This window comes from Stereum hirsutum (assembly GCF_000264905.1).
Source record: "Stereum hirsutum FP-91666 SS1 unplaced genomic scaffold STEHIscaffold_3, whole genome shotgun sequence".
Taxonomy (NCBI): Eukaryota; Fungi; Basidiomycota; class Agaricomycetes; order Russulales; family Stereaceae; genus Stereum; species Stereum hirsutum.
The window spans coordinates 2760132-2780127 of NW_006763133.1; the positions used below are offsets into that span (position 1 = coordinate 2760132).

The 19996-nt window shown below is 49.9% G+C and overlaps 8 protein-coding genes across 8 annotated transcripts; 5 read left to right on the forward strand and 3 right to left on the reverse strand.

Moving 5' to 3' along the window:
* The first annotated feature begins 14 nt into the window (after nucleotides 1-14).
* STEHIDRAFT_93195 (ATP12-domain-containing protein) lies at nucleotides 15-1402 on the forward strand. The gene is made up of 6 exons (XM_007301209.1): nucleotides 15-165; nucleotides 225-433; nucleotides 490-590; nucleotides 647-840; nucleotides 895-1038; nucleotides 1096-1402. Exons 1-6 carry the CDS (start codon nucleotides 27-29, stop codon nucleotides 1164-1166), a joined length of 858 nt encoding a protein of 285 aa, XP_007301271.1. The 5' UTR covers nucleotides 15-26; the 3' UTR covers nucleotides 1167-1402.
* Nucleotides 1403-1848: 446 nt separating this feature from the next.
* Nucleotides 1849-2405, forward strand: STEHIDRAFT_50466 (uncharacterized protein; the record flags this gene model as incomplete). Its single annotated transcript, XM_007300325.1, has 2 exons — nucleotides 1849-1955; nucleotides 2036-2405. Coding segments are annotated over 2 exons (477 nt in total), but the record flags the coding sequence as incomplete, so codon positions are not given.
* Nucleotides 2406-3067: 662 nt separating this feature from the next.
* STEHIDRAFT_51994 (uncharacterized protein) lies at nucleotides 3068-4340 on the reverse strand (the record flags this gene model as incomplete). Its single annotated transcript, XM_007300449.1, has 4 exons — nucleotides 3068-3198; nucleotides 3257-3646; nucleotides 3709-3822; nucleotides 3887-4340. The coding sequence occupies 4 exons, from the start codon at nucleotides 4338-4340 to the stop codon at nucleotides 3068-3070; spliced, it is 1089 nt and encodes a 362-aa protein (XP_007300511.1).
* Nucleotides 4341-5300: 960 nt separating this feature from the next.
* Nucleotides 5301-6539, forward strand: STEHIDRAFT_108841 (uncharacterized protein; the record flags this gene model as incomplete). Its single annotated transcript, XM_007301210.1, has 3 exons — nucleotides 5301-5404; nucleotides 5482-5810; nucleotides 5866-6539. 3 exons carry the CDS (start codon nucleotides 5301-5303, stop codon nucleotides 6537-6539), a joined length of 1107 nt encoding a protein of 368 aa, XP_007301272.1.
* A 1348-nt stretch (nucleotides 6540-7887) lies between these two features.
* On the forward strand, nucleotides 7888-9911 carry STEHIDRAFT_145413 (uncharacterized protein). The gene is made up of 9 exons (XM_007301211.1): nucleotides 7888-8308; nucleotides 8379-8488; nucleotides 8548-8694; nucleotides 8761-8839; nucleotides 8903-9019; nucleotides 9079-9269; nucleotides 9334-9423; nucleotides 9483-9735; nucleotides 9793-9911. The coding sequence occupies exons 1-8, from the start codon at nucleotides 8248-8250 to the stop codon at nucleotides 9600-9602; spliced, it is 915 nt and encodes a 304-aa protein (XP_007301273.1). The 5' UTR covers nucleotides 7888-8247; the 3' UTR covers nucleotides 9603-9735; nucleotides 9793-9911.
* A 662-nt stretch (nucleotides 9912-10573) lies between these two features.
* Nucleotides 10574-11676, forward strand: STEHIDRAFT_129145 (uracil-DNA glycosylase; the record flags this gene model as incomplete). The annotated part of the gene is made up of 8 exons (XM_007301212.1): nucleotides 10574-10633; nucleotides 10694-10745; nucleotides 10805-10865; nucleotides 10920-10957; nucleotides 11009-11114; nucleotides 11193-11406; nucleotides 11467-11486; nucleotides 11544-11676. 8 exons carry the CDS (start codon nucleotides 10574-10576, stop codon nucleotides 11674-11676), a joined length of 684 nt encoding a protein of 227 aa, XP_007301274.1.
* A 38-nt stretch (nucleotides 11677-11714) lies between these two features.
* STEHIDRAFT_93204 (PAB-dependent poly-A-specific ribonuclease subunit PAN2) lies at nucleotides 11715-16239 on the reverse strand (the record flags this gene model as incomplete). Its single annotated transcript, XM_007301213.1, has 17 exons — nucleotides 11715-12105; nucleotides 12186-12433; nucleotides 12493-12627; nucleotides 12687-12867; nucleotides 12922-13027; nucleotides 13077-13189; nucleotides 13244-13356; nucleotides 13411-13471; nucleotides 13527-13823; nucleotides 13885-14201; nucleotides 14258-14508; nucleotides 14571-14680; nucleotides 14736-14988; nucleotides 15044-15246; nucleotides 15300-15504; nucleotides 15554-15883; nucleotides 15941-16239. The coding sequence occupies 17 exons, from the start codon at nucleotides 16237-16239 to the stop codon at nucleotides 11857-11859; spliced, it is 3471 nt and encodes a 1156-aa protein (XP_007301275.1). The 3' UTR covers nucleotides 11715-11856.
* Nucleotides 16240-16486: 247 nt separating this feature from the next.
* STEHIDRAFT_129147 (FAD/NAD-P-binding domain-containing protein) lies at nucleotides 16487-18858 on the reverse strand (the record flags this gene model as incomplete). The annotated part of the gene is made up of 11 exons (XM_007301214.1): nucleotides 16487-16617; nucleotides 16669-16784; nucleotides 16838-17075; nucleotides 17135-17507; nucleotides 17555-17678; nucleotides 17738-17772; nucleotides 17832-17924; nucleotides 17972-18273; nucleotides 18327-18483; nucleotides 18549-18635; nucleotides 18709-18858. The coding sequence occupies 11 exons, from the start codon at nucleotides 18856-18858 to the stop codon at nucleotides 16487-16489; spliced, it is 1806 nt and encodes a 601-aa protein (XP_007301276.1).
* Nucleotides 18859-19996: the final 1138 nt, after the last annotated feature.

A 19996-nucleotide genomic window follows, 5' to 3' on the forward strand; every position in this document is an offset into this window, starting at 1 on the left:
TGCTCATCCTCTCTGTCATTACCACCATGTCTGCCATTCGACTTGGTCGCTCATTACCTCCTGTGCTTGCTACTTGCAGGCTTCAACCATGGCAAGCTCCCATCACTTCTTGGAAGCGTGCGTTTGCCGTCGCTACGGAAGGTGCTCCCCTCACGGCCACGAATCGTAAGTCAAGTCCGACAAATTCTTCACAACCGTCGCGAGTTCGCTAATTCCAAACTTAGGTGCGGAGACTAGCATGAAACGATTTTGGAAGACTGTTGATGTTGAGAAAAAGGGCGACGCGTTGACCGTGACGTTGGATAAACGACCGCTGAAGACACCGTCGGGGAACCAGCTGCTCGTTCCTCCACACAAAAAATTAGTGGCCACCTTGATCGCTTCGGAGTGGGAGAACCAATTGACGTTATTGAAACCTCATGCACTCCCGATGGTGTGTTTTTTTCCTCCATGGCTCCTGCGCTTGTGTGTCAATAGCCAATGGAACAGACTTCGCTCACAGCACGGGCCATTGATGCTATGGCCGAGGAAACGTCGCGGGCAGAAGTACGGGATACGCTCTTGAAGTACCTGGATACCGATACAATATGGTGCGTGGCATACTTGCTCATCAGTCGACTCTTCTGAAATGACTGGTTGTCTTCAGCTTTCACGCAGACGAGCCTCCGCCTGTGGTCCGCTTACAAAACGAGCATTGGATGCCTATTCTCGATTGGGTCCGCTCAGAGTTTGATGTGGAAATCAAGACCTTCGACTCCATTCTCTTCCATCCGCAACCCAAAGAGACGAAGGAGAAGTTTAGCAAGATCCTGAGTGAGTTTGACCAGTGGGAAATGGCCGGTAGGTACCTGTTTTTGTTGCGACTACTTGACGAGCTCATATACCTTTGCTCAGCCATGGAACACGTTGCATACACGGCCAAGTCGTTCCTGATTGCACTTGCTGTTGTGCACAAGCGGCTCACCGTGGAACAGGCTGCATTAGCGGCTAGGGTCGAGGTGTCCAGTCAGATTGAGCGATGGGGCGAAGTCGAAGATTGTACGTTCTGTCTGTCAGATGATTCAGCCTCGCACTAATGTTGGAATCTTTACGCAGCTCACGATGTAGACCATCATGATGTTCGGCGGCATATAGGAAGTGCAGCCTGTCTTCTGGCGGAGATCTAGTTTACTACTTCGATGTCGCCTGTTCAGTTTACTCATCCCCATCAGTTTCCAGCTTAAATCTGGTCCATGTACTACTATATGGACCTTGGTGCAAACCTGATTCCCCGTACGGGTGGAAAGGATCAAAATACTCGAAATATGCCGACCGGCGATTCGGTACTGTTGTGTGGGCCACAATTGCTGTATTTCAATTTGCCATGCGCCACAATGCCAAGACCGCGCAATTTCAATTTGACACTGACACGCGTTTGGGCCTTTTTGTGCGGCCTTTTGTCCTTTCAAGTTGACCGCATCTTTCCCTCTTTCAACTCTCCTCGTGTGCAGACCTCTCCTCTCAGCAAAATGCAGCCTTATATGCCAACCACCCCCGATGTTCTAGCAGATTTATGTGGTCTCGCAAGCCTTTCTATCGCTTCTCTTCCAGAGCGTCGCCGAGAATTCTTGCTTAGAGGACAGGTGAGCGTCCGTAGCGGTACCAGATGCAATGTTCATGATGTTGCTGAGTGCATCCGCTGACATGGCCAATAACAGCTTGTTTCACTGCAAGTGCTGCCTGAGCGTGTTCAAGATGAATTGTATCAGTTGCGTATAAGTCCCCCCGCCGATATCTGCCCCCTCTTCCTCCCCCGGGCCTCGTGTATTACTCCTTGACGGACACGAACGAAATCTCATCCCTTGTCCACACAGTGAATTTGCAGCTTTGCATCTGCCTGCTTTAGCGCAAGCCTTCAGATCGAACAATAGTATCATGAGCACTTCTGTCATGATGCTCAATGTCATCTCACACACGTAGGTCATGCGTCCAATCGTCCAAAATATACATAATACTGATATCGCTAAATTGAAACCCATTTTATCCCGTCACACAGACCATATTTCTCTCGTTTCTTGCGCTCTGATGCAGGCAAGGGCATGGCTATTCTACATGCTAAACGGATGGCAGCCCACCCGGCAGTCTCTTCCCTCCAAGGAGAAGAACTGGGCGAGGCTACCCAGTTCCTTTCGACTCTTTTAGTCTACCAGGGCAGAGAGGGTATCAGCCAGGGAGACATACAGGCGTTGACTCCCAAATTGCACCGATGGAAGACAGAACGTGTAGATTCGGGAGGCGTGCTACAGGTCTCTGCCGACCGGTGCCGGGCTCAGCTCAGTCCAAATTTGTGCGTTGTTTTTCGTGTCACGGCTTCAGAGTTTTATCGTATGTTGACCATGGATCGATGTTTAGCGCTACCTCGATGATGTTCCGAATGATGAAGGCGAAATTTGAGAAGGATCTCTACGAATGTGCTTTTGAAGGTTGTACTAGGCGTCGTCCGCACGGTTCTCACGAACTTCCTCGCTGTGGGAGTGAGTACTTTATGTCCAAGTTCTTCACGTTTGTAGCCAACTAAGTCGCCCTCCTACTTATCTTCCAGATGCAAATGTACAATCTATGTAAGTGTTTTTGTTTAGACCAATACTTTCTAAACAACGCTCAATCGTCTCCTTCTGATCCAGTGTGGCCAGGAGCATCAAAAGCAAGACTGGCTTTCTCATAAGAAGCTTTGCTTCAAACCCTCGTTTTGATGTTCTGAATCTACACCACGGATCGTATCTGGCAATCTGGATGTGTTGACGTTCACTTCTTGTCTCTACACCCCAGGTAGGACTGACTATCGATGTTGATATATAAATATGGGTCGTATGGCGTGTACGTATTCGGAGTTCTGTTATGAGTTTGACGGTACTTCATATGAAAATACATAGGTTGGTTCCTCGTGCGTGTACAGTAATAACATAGAGATGAAGGATATATACAGTCCCGACTAGTCGAGAATGGAGGTCAAGAAGATCAGTCCATAAGAAGAGAGTCGTAAATAACACAAATCACGCCAGTAGTTCGCGCGCGCAACGCGTATAGTTCACAGATACGCCTCCACGAAAGCGCCCCACTTCTCAATCACAGGTTTCACGATGAGATCCCACTCCTTGTCCTTGTAGGTACCTTTCTTCGCCCTTACGAAAGAGAAGATCTCCTTGTGTGCCGTACCACCTGATTCACCGTAAAGGTTAGCGCGTCCACTCCAAACGGTGTAGAGAGGAATACATACAATCAGGGCAACGGTTGATATCCTTCTTGCCCTTCTTGCCCTTGTCCTTGTCCTTCCCGTCGCCATTTCCGCTCGTACTCCCACTCCCACTCGCAGTGGCCTTGGCCTTCCCCTTGCCCGGAAATCCAGCGTGCAAGTACGGCGTGTTCGTGGCCAAGTCCGCCAACTCCAGATGGACCAATCTCTCCAGCCTATGACACCAAGCACCCTTCTCGCCAGCCTTTATCGTGCCCTTCATAAGGCTGGCCTCATCGTGGACGATACCACCGGGCCACCAGCCACGGACGATCTGTTCTTTGGAGCCGCACTGCTTGCCCCATTGGTCCATGCGGCGATTGAGATTGTTGGCGCGGCCAACTTTCAGATGGATAACCTCTGTTTCATCTGGGTCTGCGTGATTGTGGGGCATAAGCGTAGGAACTAGGGCAAAATGAAGTAAACACACGACGAACCTAGGATCTCAAATGTATATATATATCCTGGCTCGTCCGTGTGAGATCTCGCTTTCTCCATTTCCGCACGGAGCGATGCCTGCGTCCCAGGCTGTAAGTAGTCCGGAATCCAATCTAAGCGTAGTGTTGTCAGGATCACAAGTTACTTATCTTGAGAACGAGGTGTACCACAACATACCTGCAAACTTGATAAAGTTCTGCCCAGACTTCCGATCATAAAATCCAGAAGGCGCCAAAACCTCTTTCGCATGCTGAAAACAGAACACATCCACTCCGCTCCCTATATTCCTCATTGACGCGTCCACCTTGACCTGTCTCGTACACTGTTTCCCGGCCTTGGTCATTCCGCTACATTGGACAGCCTCGGCGTTGGACGACGAATCGTTCGCAGGAGTGATCGGTGAGGGCGGGGTGGAATGGGCTCTGAGGTGCCGGCCAGGTGGTACTACTGGCTTAATTCGAGGGGGTTGTTGGTCCTTGCGCTGACCTGAAGGTTGGGCGTGGGCCTCTGGAGATAGAGTTGGATCGGAATGAGGACGAGTGACGTGTGGCGGTGGTATGGGTGGCGTGAGGTGACCCGTAGTGTCAGATGGTGGTTTATACTTGGTGTCTGGTCGGTATTCTGGGCTCATATGGGGAGAAGAGGTAGACGAATCAAGAGCGTATTGCATAGTGAGGGATTGATACTGAGGTTCAGGCATAGGTATGGACGGCGCATTGGGCGGTCTAGGAAGCGGCGGTAAACCTCCAGGGAAAGATGGTGCATTCTGCGACGTATAGGAAGGTGGCCTTTCGTGAGGAGATGGCATCACGTTAGGATAGCCCGGAAAGCCAGGACGAGGAGCATTTGGCAGAGGCTTGGATCCCGTGTCCTTGAAACCACCGATGAACTGGGGACCTGCGCGAGGGTCACTGTAACGTCGTCTACTACCACCACCTAAAGCCATGGCATCAAAGCCCTCTACAAGAGCGCGAGTTCCATTATCCCGACTGCTACTTTTGCCTTCACCAGCCTTGGCTGATTGACCTTGTCTTCGTACGGCGACGGGGCTACGGTCGCTCATACTTGACTTGAAGCAGGAAAGTTTGCTGAGATTGACGAATAGTACCAGTGTGATGAGTTAGATATTGAAGAGAACTGTGAACATAAATTGTCGTGAACGTCGAAAGCAAAGAGAGGCCTGTTGCTTTGAACGTTGTCAACGCATGTCTATTTGTGGTGGCGGTGTGGCATCAGCCGCTTCCATCAGCGCACGCGAGCAAGCTTTGTTTGGTCTTGTATTTTCTCGTTCAATTTGCGTGCCCCCCCTCTTCACCATCGACCACCAGCTGCTTCTGGTCGCGGACGACAACAGCATCGACGGCGTATACACTTGGTGAGTCGGTACGGTTTCCCTAACCCTCATAGACGAAGGATGAAACGCACTGGGCTCTGAGATACAAAAGTATCCATTGAGGTTATGCACTACATCTCCATGAGATGGCGGCCTAGAAAACCGTTTACTGAACACACACACACTTAGTCTCGACAATCATGGCTTTTCAGAACTAACGATCTTAAAAATTTTCAACAGGAAAACCGGTCAGCCATCATGTCAGAATCTGAGGCATCAGAGCAAGCGTTCTGCGACATTATGGATGAGATGACGAGCAGTCTCTCTTCCGTTCGTGAGCAACTGAAACTTCTCCGGGAAAAGTAACTGTTTGTTCCGTCTCATTTGTTATCAACTCTTCAACACAATCGTTATTGACTGACCCGTGTCCATTGCCTAGGCAGACCAAATCATCCGACGCAGATCTGAAGGAAGGGATCTCACTTATCACACTCAAGCACCATCTTCTTCTCTCATACATTCAGTCTCTCGTCGTTCTCAACTCCCGTCGCGCATTGGGACATTCTCTCCGCGAGCGAACCGTACCTACCCTACCTTTCAGCGCAGCGAACCGAGATGCGAGAGGGTCGGAACCTGGAGATCTTGTTGATTCCATGATTGAAAGCCGACTCGTGCTTGAGAAAATCAAGGTCCTTGAGACCAAGATGCGCTATCAAATCGAAAAGCTCGTCCGAGTGGCGGAAGAATCCACCGAGAATGCATTAGACGGTACGTGTACAATATTTCGTGGGTATGGCCGTCAATCTCACGCAATTGTTCCCAGACCCTCTTGCCTTCCGACCTAATCCGCAAGCGCTTATGCACGCTAATATGAGCGATGAGGATGACGAAGACGCAGCGGACGGAGAAGTTCGTCAAGATGGGATTTATCGTCCTCCCAAGCTCGCTCCCATGCCCTATACCGAGTCGTCCGGAAAGGACAAACGTTCTCGCAGGGCACCCATTCCGACTGCGCTCTCGTCGTTGGCTCGGCTCGATCCCTCGAAACCTTACCTCGAATCTACGTCTGGTCTTGGTGCAGCTCCAATCATGCAGAGCACCCGTGCGCGCGAAATCAAGCGTATGACTGAGTTCGAAGAGGACAACTTCACCAGATTGGTCTTGAAAAAGAAGGACGATAAGAGAAGGCGGAAGGACGAAGAGGATATCGCACTTGGCGGCTCCGGTGATATCAGCGGCCGGCGGAGAGGTGGTGGCTTCGAGGATGAGTTCACGGATGTGCTGAAGTCTGTGGGAAGAGACAGGCGAAGCGCAATCGGGGATGGGTACGAAGAACTCAGGACGAAGGGCCGGAAGGCTGGCGCGCTAGCTCGGGCCAGATCAAGAAGCGAGGTAGATGATCTGCCCGAGGACAGTCCGAGGCAGAGAAAGCGGGGCAAGTTTGAGAAGGAGGTCAGAACTGGTAGGAAGAGGATGGCTGCGAAGAGTAAACGGTAGCGACTCGATAATTGTACCGTGAGTTTATGCCATCTGCTTCGCTCGGTGACATGCCATTATGTCCGCAGACTTATCTCTTGTGGGAATGACTAAGACATCGTGGAAACTCAAACCGCGACCTCGAAGGTTTTGTTCTCTGGCTTCGGCAAAAGATTAGATCGAGCTCGAGTAGATCTTCGCCGCGAAGCGTGGCACTCTGCAGCGCTTTGAATTTCGTCAAGATCGCAATTTGCTATGTACGCGGACAAGATGTATTTGTGACATACAGTCTATGGACCCCCGCTCACAACTACAAATCGCGAGTAAGTAGAGGTATTTTCAGCCCGTGGTCAAGTTTGTAGCAGCCCTGGCCCGTTACCATCTCCTTGAATATGCTTTGATGCGACCAGATGCGACCCGTACTAGGACCCCCGACAACCCCCTGTGAGGTCTGTTCCGGCCCCTGCACCCAACCCCCGAATTTTCGGAGGCGCGAAGCGCCTCCCAAACCCCCGTTTTTGGGATCATACCTCGCTCGAGGGCGGGCAAACCCCCGCCTCGAGAATATACATCGAAAATAAGCAATAAATCGTAATAAATTTAGTTGGGCCTCTACCATTGTGGAACCACTTCTGAGGGTCCTCGAAATGTTATGAGTATCCCTCACATAACCTCAACTTGAACTTACCCTAACCTAGCCCGGACATAGCCTGACCTTACCCAAACCTGGTCTACTCTTTTGACCGAGCCGTCCACGCTATGCGCAAGACAAGCGGAGTTTCGGTCGATATCAAGAGGAGACCGGGATAGGTTAGGTTATGTTGAGGTTATGTCCGGGCTAGGTTAGGGGAAGTTGAGGTTATGTGAAGGTTAGGAAAGGGTAAGTTCTCCGTGAATTTGGGTTTTGAGACCCAAATTCACGGAGAACTGCTCATAATGATGGTCATGAGGAACCCATTTCTGTGCAGAAAAGGTCAGAATTTCGTCCGAATCGGACCTTCGTTGCTGACCGTGACCCTCCCAAACCCCCGAATTTGGGATCATACCTCTGACCACGCTCCCCAAACCCCCGCTTTTGGATCATACATCGGGCCAAAACCCGCCCCCCAAACCCCCGTTTTCGGTTCAGACCTCGGCGCTGACGCGCCGTCCAAACCCCCGCACCGAGATCAAACCTCATAGGTGATTGTCGGGGGTCCTCCCGTACTGGTATGTAATGCGTGCACTTACGTACCATTACCTCGTGGTCGAGAGCGGGGATCCTGCAGGAACGGCACTTTCTTAGCAAAGCTCCACGTTGCTGACTGTTGTCGCCACGGCTGACCACCTTAGTCTTTTCGACCTGATCCGTCTTGAGACGTCGCCGCTCTGACGACTCACCAGTGTGGTAATTCTTGCACCGAAATTCTCCGCTCTACGACACTCATTAGATAGCATTTCCCACCGTGCCCACAGAGCATCGATATCGTCCTATAAGAAGCTCGAAAACCGGAAGCCTCAATCTGGAATCGCCGCTGTACGGTGCCGTTGACTCCATGTCATGCGTAAAAACAAGCTTCCATCGCATATATTCGCCTTCGACGTCGTCCGATCGGCAAATAAGCCCAGCCTAGGGTTCTTTGGATTATATATCCTCTCTTCGCACCCGCGCACTCCAACCGCGTAGCGACTCACCACCGTCTGCGCGCGACATTCTGTTCTTACCCCCAGCAGACTGTCGTTCCTCACAATGGTGCTTTCACTTGACGAAGCCGAGTTCATTGGCCTCTTTCTGGAGAGCTTCATAGCTGGTATGTCATTCCTGCAGAAGTAATCTTTCTGGTTCTAACCTTCGGTTTGTGCCCGCTGTATTGTCATCAGGGATCTTCGTCACACTTGCGTGCGTCACCATCTTGACGCAGTATCGGACATCCGATTGCAAAGGGTACATATTGCCGACAATTCTTACCATGGTCACTTTTGCTATAGTGGTAAACATATTTCACCCAACTTTTTTTAAAGTCCAACTACATCTCATAACCTTCACCAGCACCTTGGGATGAATTTCGCCCAAACCTTTGGACAAATCCTCCCCGGTAGCTCAGGCCTTTATTTTCTGACAAGCAAAGGCAAAAGTTTATTCGGCGCAGACGTCTTCTTCGTCAGCTTTCAGACCTTGCTTGGGGATGGCATTCTCGTTGCGTTGTTCTCTCCACTACAGTCGATATACAAGATTAACTGTCTCATGATATCTTGTCTTTAGATATGGCGATGCCATGTGCTTTATTCTAGGCGGTTCAAAGCGACGGCATTTCCTATCCTTTGCTTTCTCGGATGTTTCGGTGCGTACTCACAATTGTATCAACGTTGTTGATTTGTGACAAGTTCATACCGGGTCGGTGTAGCTGCTTTCATCGGAGAAGCCCGCAGTTGGTTCATTACAAGTATCGACTCGGAGGATGTCGAGATTTGGGTTGCTACCTATCTCGCTTTGACTCTCGTTCTCAACATTTACACGACCCGTAAGTGGCTTCCTTTCAGTGTGATCCCTGTGTAGATTTGACACCGTTCTCGGTCACAGTGGCGATTTCCTTGTGGTGTGTTTATAATGCACGGAGATTGGAGTTTGGCTGGCGGATGTTGATGCCTTTCATACTCGTCTTCGCGGAGTCTGGAGCCCTTTACACGATCAACGTGCTGGCATCTTTGGTGATGCACGTTCGAGGGTCGTTAGGCCAGCTTATCGCCATCGACATGCAGCCTTCCCTTGTGGTGAGTCACAATCCCAGGTACAAAAGGTCATCACCAATGGATTGCCTGCTGATTCTCCGTGCAGGGAATAATCTACTGCCTAATCATTCTCCAAATCAAGTTCAAGGTTGACTTGATTGGTAGGCGCACAACTACCACAACTGGAATTCTGGACGTAAGTCGTACTCAGACAAGACATTTTCTTCATCATCTCGGCCTGATCATTCCGTCTAGACCGTGGAGATCAATGACTCGGGCATCTCTGTGGACACTCAGCATAGGAATTCCCCCGATCACTTCACGCCTTCAGCAGCACGCTCACTCAACGACCAAGCAAGGGTTTCTTTTGTCTAAAATGGACTGTTATCACGACTTCTCGCGTCTCTTCTCTTTTTCCAACTAACGACTTTCATTCACCTTCTCTTTACTCTAGTCTCATGGCTCTGTAACCATACTTGATGCACATCCTGACACACGCGGCCTTCAGGTTCGTTCCATGCCCTCTCCTTTCATGGCCTCATTCATATACGGATTAAAATTGTAGCATTTCCTATCTTTGACCTAGTCATACTTGATATCTACAGTCGTTACTTGTGGACTATTCAATGCAATGCCTAGTTCGTGAATGAAAACAATGAAATCTACCCTCGAAAAGTGACTGGAAGGTAATACCTAGCACAACACCCAATACTTATGGGCAAATTCCTGATATTTAACTCGGCAGGCATCCCGAGCTCGTCTTTGGTATTCGATGAAATACTCTTGCGATGTGATATGGGCTGAAACACTATGCACATTCAAACTGAGGAAATAGGGAGGTATAAAGCAGAATCGGACAGGGAAGCGTAGGGATGCCACACATCCTGCGCCACACGGCTATTGCCGTAAACGTGTCAAGTCGCGTCTCGTGTTGGGTGCGCGTCTTGACGCGTAACCTCGCGTAGTAACTTTCTTTTAACTGCTTCACATTGGCTGCCTCTTTCTACAGCTGCCATTGCATAACCCGAACTATCGCTTTTTGTATGCTGTCGTCAACACGCTCGTCTAAGCGGAAGCTTACTTCGGTGCCTACTGTGGCAGCCGCAGCTATCGGCAAAGGCGGTTTCATCACCACAAGCCCGCCAAAGAAAAAGAGACGAACATCCATAGCGACAGATGACCTAGCAGAAACCGATCGGTACGGAGGACTAGTGGTTCACTTGCTTATAATCGCTCAACGCTACGTTTATAGTATCGCAGATGACGTCCTCGTGCCTTCTGTAAAGACAGCAGAAGGAGAGAGTAGCTCGTCGCAGGCCATCTTCGAGCGCTTGGAACAAGAGACAATGGGAAAGAGCTGGTACGATGCTCTTTCCTCAGAGTTCGGCAAACCATATTTTCGAAAGGTAAAATCATTATGTCTCGTGTCTATGACAGATACAATCTGAAGTGTCACGCATATATAGTTGAAGGATTTCATCCTCACCGAAAATAAGTCTCAGACAATATATCCTGCTGGTCAGACTTACATCGAACTATTGCTACCTGTGTACCATTAACATTTGAACTTTTCTTAGTACGAGATATCTATTCGTGGTCACGTCTAACACCACTCCCATCCGTCAAAGTCGTCGTAATGTATGTGTGGCTCGGCCTCTCCCTTCTGCTACCTATGCTGAAGTAGACGTCCAGAGGCCAGGATCCGTACCATGATGTAAATCAAGCCCATGGTAGGAAATTTCCAGCACAGCGATATCTGATCTTGCTGAAACACACACCAGGACTCGCTTTCTCCGTCTTACCCCCAACCAAGCCTCCTCCTTCCCTGCGCAATATATACAAACAAATGCATGCCGACTATCCAACGTTTGTCATACCACGTACGGGGTCAGTCTTCTCAACTTGGTACTGTCCTGTGGCTCTTAGAATCATCATGCTCACTTCGTTCAACCTTATGGGAGATAGGGATCTAACACCTCTAGCCAAACTAGGAGTCCTCTTCCTGAACAGTTCACTTACCGTCCGAGCACATAAAGCGAACTCTCACAGCAAAAAAGGTTGGGAGCAACTAACTACGGCTGCACTAAGGGCGGTCGCCCATCGAGAAGACGCGCGCGTTGTTTTCCTAGCTTGGGGTGCACCTGCGCAGGCTACGTGTAAGGCTGTCGGGATAGACGAGGTGCGTCCTAGTTGCTCACAAGCTGAGAAATCCCTCACCTGACACGACGGATATTCACAGACGAGGCATCTTGTACTAAAGTGAGTAAAGCTTCACCATGGTTTTTTTTCGCATGCCCGCTGATGACAGGACTTCAGATCTCCACACCCATCGCCTCTTTCAGCGTATCGTGGATTTTTAGGCAATGAACACTTCAAGAAGGCGAACGAGTGGTTAGAAGAGAAATATGGTCGAGATGGTGGTATTGATTGGACCGCTCTTCGCGACTGATTCTTCAACTAAGGTCTGATAGATCCTTTCACATGTTTCGATCTCCTTGGATGCTACATAGGTCATTGTACAGTGTGAGACATTACAGACAACATCCATGCTTGAATACACAATTGCTATGCCGTACTGATATCTCGTTCATGAACTTCGTGCCCGGTGCCCACTACCCAGAATCGTCAATTACCGCCAGTTTGTCCTCTGACTCCCTCGTCCAAACTGAGGCTGTGGACTGGCACCAAAGAAGGTTTGTATTCCAGGCGAAGGTGCGGCCTGTGGTGTAGGCTGAAAGCCCCCGGGCATGAAAGCAGACTGTAGGAGCCCACCTTGCATCATGGCGAAGGGGTTCAATGGGCCCACAGATGGTGTCGGTGCAGGGGATGGTACGGCCGAGGTTACGGTGGCACCAGCGGGCGCTGGGGGCTTCCAGTTCTGTGACGAGCCATCAACAGTACCAATCAATATCATGAATGGGCTATACGACCAAGAAAGAAGGTGAGTAAAATACTCACGTGTTTGCGGCCCTCCCGATAAAGTTCATCAAGTTTCTGGTCAAACACACCCTGATCTTCAAATTCGTGGTACGCCTTGTAGAGCATTAAAGCACAGCGCGCATCTTCGATAGAATCATGCGTGTCCAGTTGGATCTCTTCTCCTAGAACAAACCAGGAAAGAAAGCGCAAGGACAGACGACGATGGCGAGCATGAAGGAAGTAGAGGTCTACAGTGTCGATGACTTGTTCCGGAGGGACGAATATATCTGTGAAAATAATATTGGTCATAAGGACCATGATGGAGCACAGGTTGTCAAAGGCATACTGATGATACGGAAGTCCTTTGAAAGGCCATGTCCGATGAAGATACACCCACGATCCACCAACAAACGCAACTTCTTATACACGAGCTTGAGTGGTGCCAGTGTGTACCGGGAATTATGCGGATCGAGGTCACCAACTGGCGAGGACGAACTCATGAGTTGATGCGAATTCGAAACATAGGTTACAGGGACGTACATCGGATCCCGGAGAACTCGGTCAGATAGTTCACGATGGCTTCACTCGTATGAATATGGTCGTCGATGAAGGGTACGGCCTGCTTAGGTCCATCGCCACGGAGCACAGAGACTCGGGCCAAGCTCAGCCGAGCTGGCCTGAGAACCTTCTTGGTCCCGTCTGAGCGGTATTCTGTTTCTTCCTATGGGAAAAAGTCAGCAACTAATACCTATGCACAGGACAGAACAGATTTTACAGCTTGCATTTCCACGAATTCAGCGTCAATGGCGACCAGAGTTCCCGGCTTGGGAAGTTCATCTGCACGCAGGACTTCATGCTTGATGAGTGCGGGGTCGCGGTTTCTATTGAGCAGATAAGTACGTGATATGCTCAAGGAGGGATGATACGTACAGCGATATGGATGTGTCGCGGCTGAGGATCGAAGGATCGATTGCGTCTGGTAGCCCCGAGAAATCTAATGCCTCTCGAGCACCTAGACGTTCGAGATAGAGGATGGTGGGGACCTGAGATGTCGTTGAGTCCACTGAGAAAAGAAAGGCCCATGGGAAAAAAAATACCTTCCACTTCCCCGTAAAGCTTAACGCTTCGGATTCCGAGATGTTGTGGACGACGAAGTCGTTGAAGACGAACCAAGGGCTCTCAAACTCCGGTCGGCCCTCAGCCTCGGGTACTAAAGATACCAAGTCAGAGCACATACAGAATGCAGTAGAAAATATGACCATACCTCTGACAACCGCGATCAGGTGAGTCCGTCTGTTTTTCGAAACGACTTTGATCACCATCGACTGGACCTCATATCAGCTTATCGTTCGAGCTCAGCATTGAGGGAAAACAGCGTACTCTTAGCTCGTAGACAACACTCTCCAGGTCATCAATACCGTTCACCTGCCCATGCAACGTTACCTTTGGCTTCAAGAATGCTTGCTTGCGATTGTCTAACCATAAGTCCATGATTTCTTCGCTTTGGACGTTTGCGTTCAAGGCCAGGATAGCGGGTAGGCTACTTGTAGGTATAGACCGCATTGATTCGAGATTGACGAAGTGTTTACAGGACGGGCAGGTCGCTTTGTGGCTCAGTTGACGGACCAAGGAGGCGTTGAGAACAGACGTAAAGTCGGTCCCGACGCTTGGGTCTCCCTGAACAAAACAAAAAGCAATATAAGAACACTTGTGAGGAGATGCGGCAATAAAAGCGTACTTTTCGAGGATATATCATGTCCACCACATGAGTTAAGTTGTCCTTCTCTCTGACGGATTGACAGTATGTGCACATCATGATATTCTTTCCATCTAAACCCAAGAGTTGCGTAACAGGTGCAGCCGCTGGCTGATGCATACCTTCCTGTCCAGGAGGCGGCGAGAAAGGTGAGCTAATGAGCGAGGGATTGTGTGGGAAGGCATTGCTCTCGGTGCTGAGATGATCCATCAGGAAGCGGTGGAAAGACTGAATCATGTGTGAATGATCCATATCGATGGAGTCCCGTCCGTAGTCAATGAGCTCGATGGCATTGAGTGCTAAGGACATCTTTAGCAAATGACATCTTTGTAAATTAATTTCAGTCTCGACGTACAATGTGCGAGAACGTTGACCGTCTTGCAGAAGTTCGTGGACTGGCAGTTTGTACCTCTAGCATCCTCAAGCATGCGCACGACGAAGCCAAGCTCGCAAAGGAGACAATGTTCTCGAGGACAACTGGTGGTGATATGGGACTTGGCGAGGCGGCGAATAGGATGAATGTAGTGCATGACTTGCAACAATGGGTTGGTGTAGGAGTTCAGAATGTGCGTTTCAAGGCCGCTGAATTCAGTCTTGTTATAGAAGCTATGAGCAATATGAGAATCAGCGCCATGAAGGATGAAGGATCTTCAGATCAAAGGCCACACCCGAAGTCGAAATCTTCCACACCAAACTTTGAGTACTCGATCTCCACCTTCGCATACTTCCTCGGAACATCATCACCGACAACATCCTTGACCGACGAGTCCTCGTCAACCTTCCAACAAGGATGAGCGCTCTTTCATACTCGTAGAACTCTGTGATCAACTTACTGAACTTCGAGATCTGCCGCTCCTGAACCGTCCTTGATCCTTACGCGGCGCAGATTTTACCATGTTTCGCTGCCCCCGGAACTCACGGGGGAGAGCAGCATACCAAACATTGTCGTTCTTCTTAAGATTTCTGGAGATTTCCTCGGGAATCTTGGGAGTCGGAAGAGACACGACTCCTGAAGGATCGAGTTGTGGTGTCCAGGATGAGAGCAGTTGAGTGGTGTAATATGGCATGCCAACGCGATTCAGTGGCCTAAGATGTGAGTTCAGAACGTTGGGAGAGACTCAGAGCTAAGGAGATATCTGACGTTGAATCGTCCCATTCAATATCTTGAAGAGGCTCTGGTGTATCTGCCCATTCTATTGGCTGTCCTTCAAACCCATTGAAAGGATGTTCGCCTTCATCATCAGCTGCAGTCATGAGATGAATGACACCGTCTCCGTCTCCGAGAGCCATATACGCTCCTGTCGGTGCTACGGCGACAGACCGCACGACAGCAGTCGTGTCAAGCTGAACAACAGTAAACATACCACACGCACAATCCTGGCCAGGCATGTACAGACCTGATAGAATTCCGCTGCATTGGTTGGGTTCGATGTATCGACGATATTTATAAGACCTTGATTTGACGTCACGACAATCGTAGAGGATCGCTTGGGGAGAACATTGATGAAAGCTGGGCCAGCAGGAAATGGCACGGGCGGTAAAGGTTTCATCGTCCGGATATCATACATTTTGACCAAAGGATCGGGTATCGTGCGAGCCTGCCTAAGATGCCTTCTCAACACAGTGCCCATTAAATAGTTCGCGAGCGTACCTCAATCCCCATCCAATCGTGTAGACGTAGTTCCCGCTTGACTGCAAGCCTTGCACTTCGCTCGGATGTGCTTTGACGGAACTCTCAGCACCGCCTTCCCGTCGCATGCCCGTTCGGGAGTCAAAACATCGTACGAAGCCATCGGAGGAGCCGGCCAAAAGAAAGCTATGGGAGAAATGTAACTGGCTGATGAGGGAAGGGACGGATGATTGGCGGATGACACTCCCTGTGGTCGCGTTGAGGAGCAATAAGTCTGGAGTCGAAGTAGCAATGGCAAGAGTCTTCGAAGAGCTCAGAGTATTCGAAGTCGCCGTCACAGACGTGGCAGATCTTCGTCAAGGTCAATATCCGACAAACTTCGACCACTATAGTCGACGGAGTACGCACCGGTGATACCACTTGTTCACCCCTCCCTTACTCCATGCACCCACACCCTTACTATCTATTCCGCTAGCAAATACCGAGCTTTCGTCAGCTAGAATATTCCTCACGGCGAGATTTCCTCCAACGCGAAAGGTGACGCCTCGCATTCCGCGAGGTGTATAGTAGGCCACAGCATTGCCAGCATTTGTACCGGCCCAGAGAGTATCGGAGACAGGATCAAAACAGAGCGCGGAGACTGGTTGAGCAAATAGATCCCTCTGGTGAGTAATAGGGGCAATGGACCTATATGCCACGGTCGACATCGACCAAGAGGTTATGGAACAGCAAAACCGTTGATCGCGTCGCGCAAGCAGGCGCAAACGCGTCTATAGACAGCGGTGTCCCACGCATGCCCCACAAATGAGGGATGTTTACCTTGTTTTGAGATACTGTACATGTTCGATCACAAAAACCATGATGAAGTGGGCTGGTACGTGGTGAAGGAATAATATAATATAATGTCCAAAAAGAAGAAGAAAAAGTACGAGTAGATACAATGGGCCACACTTCTCAAGTTTTCTGCCACGCCTCATCAAATAACGGCGGCCCACCACATAACGTCCATATCTTCTCCGTCGCATATGCAGCAGCGTTCACTGCAAGGTAGAATACCATAGGTATCACACCCATGAGAAGGTTGCCTGCGCTCACCATCAGTTTATGCACAAACATGGCAAAGGCAATGAACTTGCCTAGAATCCCGCGTCGCGTGATAGTTTCCCAAAGTTCTGTCTTGATCACAGGCACGACATCATTCGACTTGTAAGGTCCAACCAGCCTGTAGAAAGAAGTGAAAGCTGCTCCAAAACTGTGCATCGTAATTAGCCAAGGGAACGGAATGCTCTACTTCAGTTGACCTACCAGTAGCACACAAGCACATGAGTTCCATAGGTCCGCCACAAATCCAAGAGACCAGGAGCGGCACCAATGTCCTTCGCCAAAGTTGACATATATGTTGAATGGTCGACGCCGTACTTGATGCGCGCATTCTCTTTGACAAGAAGATGATAGTGCGGCGGCGGCAGCGGCTGTTTGACCTGACCTTTTAAAAGTGAGACCCAAAACATGGACTGCATCTCAGAAATCGGGGGAATAGCGCCTAAAACACCAGCATGGGCATGAGCCTATGAGCGCAGGTATACAAAATGCAGTACTCACCAACACCAGGCCTCACAAAACCAATAAACGCCACACCCTCGTCCCCACTCTTGACGACATTTCTGATGTCCGCCTCTGCCGGTGTTCCGTATTCATCCTTCTCGTCAAAGAACGAGAAGTGCTGGGTATATCCCGTAGCGAAGATGACAGTATCAGGCCGGACATCGCGACCCATCATTCTCATTGCGTCCTTCCGCTTCGACAGGGGAAAGACGACGCGCCCGTTCGGTAAGACGTGAGAAGGAAAAGGTGCGAGTTCAACGGAGAAATTGGATTGTGCATCTTCTGGAGGGTCAATATACTTTGACAGGTAGTCGAGATAGAACGGTCGATTGCGGTAGGGGCGATTGATGTAAGGCATAGCTTTGTGTGACTAAAAAGAATGAGTAGATGCTCGATTTCTAGGCATGCTGTACTCACCTTGTTCAGGAAGACATAGGCTCGACCTAATCGCTCCGGTGCTAGCTCTCCGACCCATTGGTTACAGCCTGCTTGAGTCCCGGTCAACAGCCAAAGCACGCGCTTGATGACTGCATCTGAGACACTTGAGAGTAGCGATGTAGATAAACTGCAAGTTCTGAACAATGATGACGCAACACTCACAACCAGCGCAAATGTGATGCAGCTACCCACGGATGCTATATTTGCAGTATATAAGCACATATCGCGTTGACAGGAGACAAGGGTTGGTGCATACGACGTAGGCTGTTTCTGCTAGGTTGGTGATTAAGGAGTCGATAGGCAGAGGATCTGGAGACTCAAATTTGATCCCAAACACTTCAAAGTCATTCTATCATCCAGTGAGCATCCGTTCATGTGATAAAAATGAGGACGTACCAAGGCTTTAGGGAACGAGAGGAATCCACCACGAGAGCAAAGAACGACCTCTTTTGCACCGGCCTTTGCGGCTTCGTACGCAAGGTCCATCCCTGTTTCCCCGGTCCCAAGCACCAGAATTCGTCGACCAGCAAGTTGTGAACGCGACTTGTACTGTGCCGAGTGGAAGATCTTACGAGCGGGCACCGTGTCGCCCTCCCGATTTTCCAGGACGTGTTCTATACCAGGTATTTTGGGTATCGATGGTACGACATGGAGACCTGTACAGACAGCAACGTATGCTACTTCCAGGATCTCAGGTTCTACACCAGACCGTGAATAACACGAATGGAGTAGCGACGAATACAGAACTCACCACTAGTCCATGCCTCGCCATCTTTCACTCGTTTCACGAAGGATATGCGGTGGCCACCTAGAGGGTTTCTGGAGATACTGACAACCTTGCAGCCAAGTTGTACGCGCTTGAGGAGCTGAAAGTGTTCTGCGTATTCACGAAGATAATCAACGTATTCCTGAGCATATCGAGATCAACTTCAAGCACCAGTCGTTTATTCCAGTTCGTCAAGTATAAACTCACCTCCAACGTCAAATGGTCAGGATGTGAGAGAGGTAATCGAAAGTCCGAGAAGGACGTGAGCTGCTTGGATGACACGAGTGTGGCGTTCTGTCAATGCGGAAAAGCGAGATGTTTCAGAGTCAGACAGTAGAACGCCGACCGACCTGAGAAGGGGACCAACCTCATACGCTCGATATCGGAAAGTACCACCGATGTCTTCCTCTTGTTCCAATACCACCGGGTCGAAGGGGTACTCCTCTGACGCATTCTCCAACAAAGATTTGCAGCAGACAAGACCGCTCGGGCCTGCGCCGATGATTGCGACCTTCATGTTGAACTTGGATGGCAGTGACCTCTTGCTTGCCTCTTTCTTTCTCGACCTTTAAGTCGTTGGGCAAAATATCGAAGTTAGGCCGGCGCCGCTGATCTTGGAGCTATACCTGGATGCCTTTCGACGTACTGGACGTTCGCACGAAGAGTCATGCGCTAAAGCAAATGCCACGGTCAGTTCAACCGTTGACGTTCACCATGTCGATCAATATTCCGACAGGCCCAGGTTCCATCTGCGAACTAGCTCTAACTGTACGTCTCTGTCTCTCTTAGACTCTCGATAACTCCGTAGGTGCGTTCTTGGTCTGGAAATATACAAACGGGTTGCCTGCTTAGTACGAATGTGGCGTTGAACGGGTCGCCCTGCTGGGAAACGACAATGCCCTCACGGAATCGAGCAGAGGATCCTTGCGCAATGCGATCTTATCGGTATATGCAAGAGGAAAATGCCTCAGGCTGTCGGGTACATCTGTTTACTGTCCCGGTTATCGCAACCTTATTCCCTTCAAGCTTTCATTTACACAGGACTCAGCTGCAACATCCCACCAACACTCCACTCAGGTCTAATTCTATCCCTGGCGCGATGGTTACAAGATTTCACACCATACTGGCCGATGCCGTACTCCACATATAAGCGCTGGATGTGTCCTCCGAATGCGCGTGTGGACGTCGAGCCTTCAACACGAACGCGCTCTCACACTTACCCCACTTGCAAGGGGTTCGTGATGGCGAACGCACATCCTGCCAAGTTGATCCTACTTTCTTGCTCAACCAAGTCCTCAGGCCAAGCGTACTAGAGACCATTCTAGGACGCTCAGTTATGCCCGCTGGATTATACTCGATCTAGCCTGAGGAATCTATCTATGGATGCGAAAGAACCCGTTGTTTAGAGTTTTGTTTGACCTTGCATGAGAAACAAATGCATACCATGGTACCGTCACCGCATTCACTGTGAATGCACGCTGCAAATTGATCCGGCGAGTTTCTAGCCTATGCCACCGGGGATAAGGTATCCTCCCATGTTTTCTCCGGCGAAGTGAAAGAGCGCACAAGTCGCGAGGTCCTGTTCACATGTGGAGACTCTTAAATTGATCAATTATCGTTCGACTCTCTGCCTCGCTTCATGGTCCCTCGTTCGC

What these genes read in the sequence shown, in the direction of transcription:
- STEHIDRAFT_145413 (XM_007301211.1), top strand. Translation starts at nt 8,248, where the DNA reads ATGGTGCTTTCACTTGACGAAGCCGAGTTCATTGGCCTCTTTCTGGAG. An exon ending in TGCTTGGGGATGGCATTCTC is followed by an intron (nt 8,695 to 8,760) that starts GTTGCGTTGTTC and finishes TCTTGTCTTTAG; the next exon opens with ATATGGCGATGCCATGTGCT. An exon ending in TTGCTTTCTCGGATGTTTCG is followed by an intron (nt 8,840 to 8,902) that starts GTGCGTACTCAC and finishes GGGTCGGTGTAG; the next exon opens with CTGCTTTCATCGGAGAAGCC.
- STEHIDRAFT_93195 (XM_007301209.1), top strand. Translation starts at nt 27, where the DNA reads ATGTCTGCCATTCGACTTGGTCGCTCATTACCTCCTGTGCTTGCTACT. An exon ending in CTGGATACCGATACAATATG is followed by an intron (nt 591 to 646) that starts GTGCGTGGCATA and finishes GGTTGTCTTCAG; the next exon opens with CTTTCACGCAGACGAGCCTC. An exon ending in TGACCAGTGGGAAATGGCCG is followed by an intron (nt 841 to 894) that starts GTAGGTACCTGT and finishes ACCTTTGCTCAG; the next exon opens with CCATGGAACACGTTGCATAC.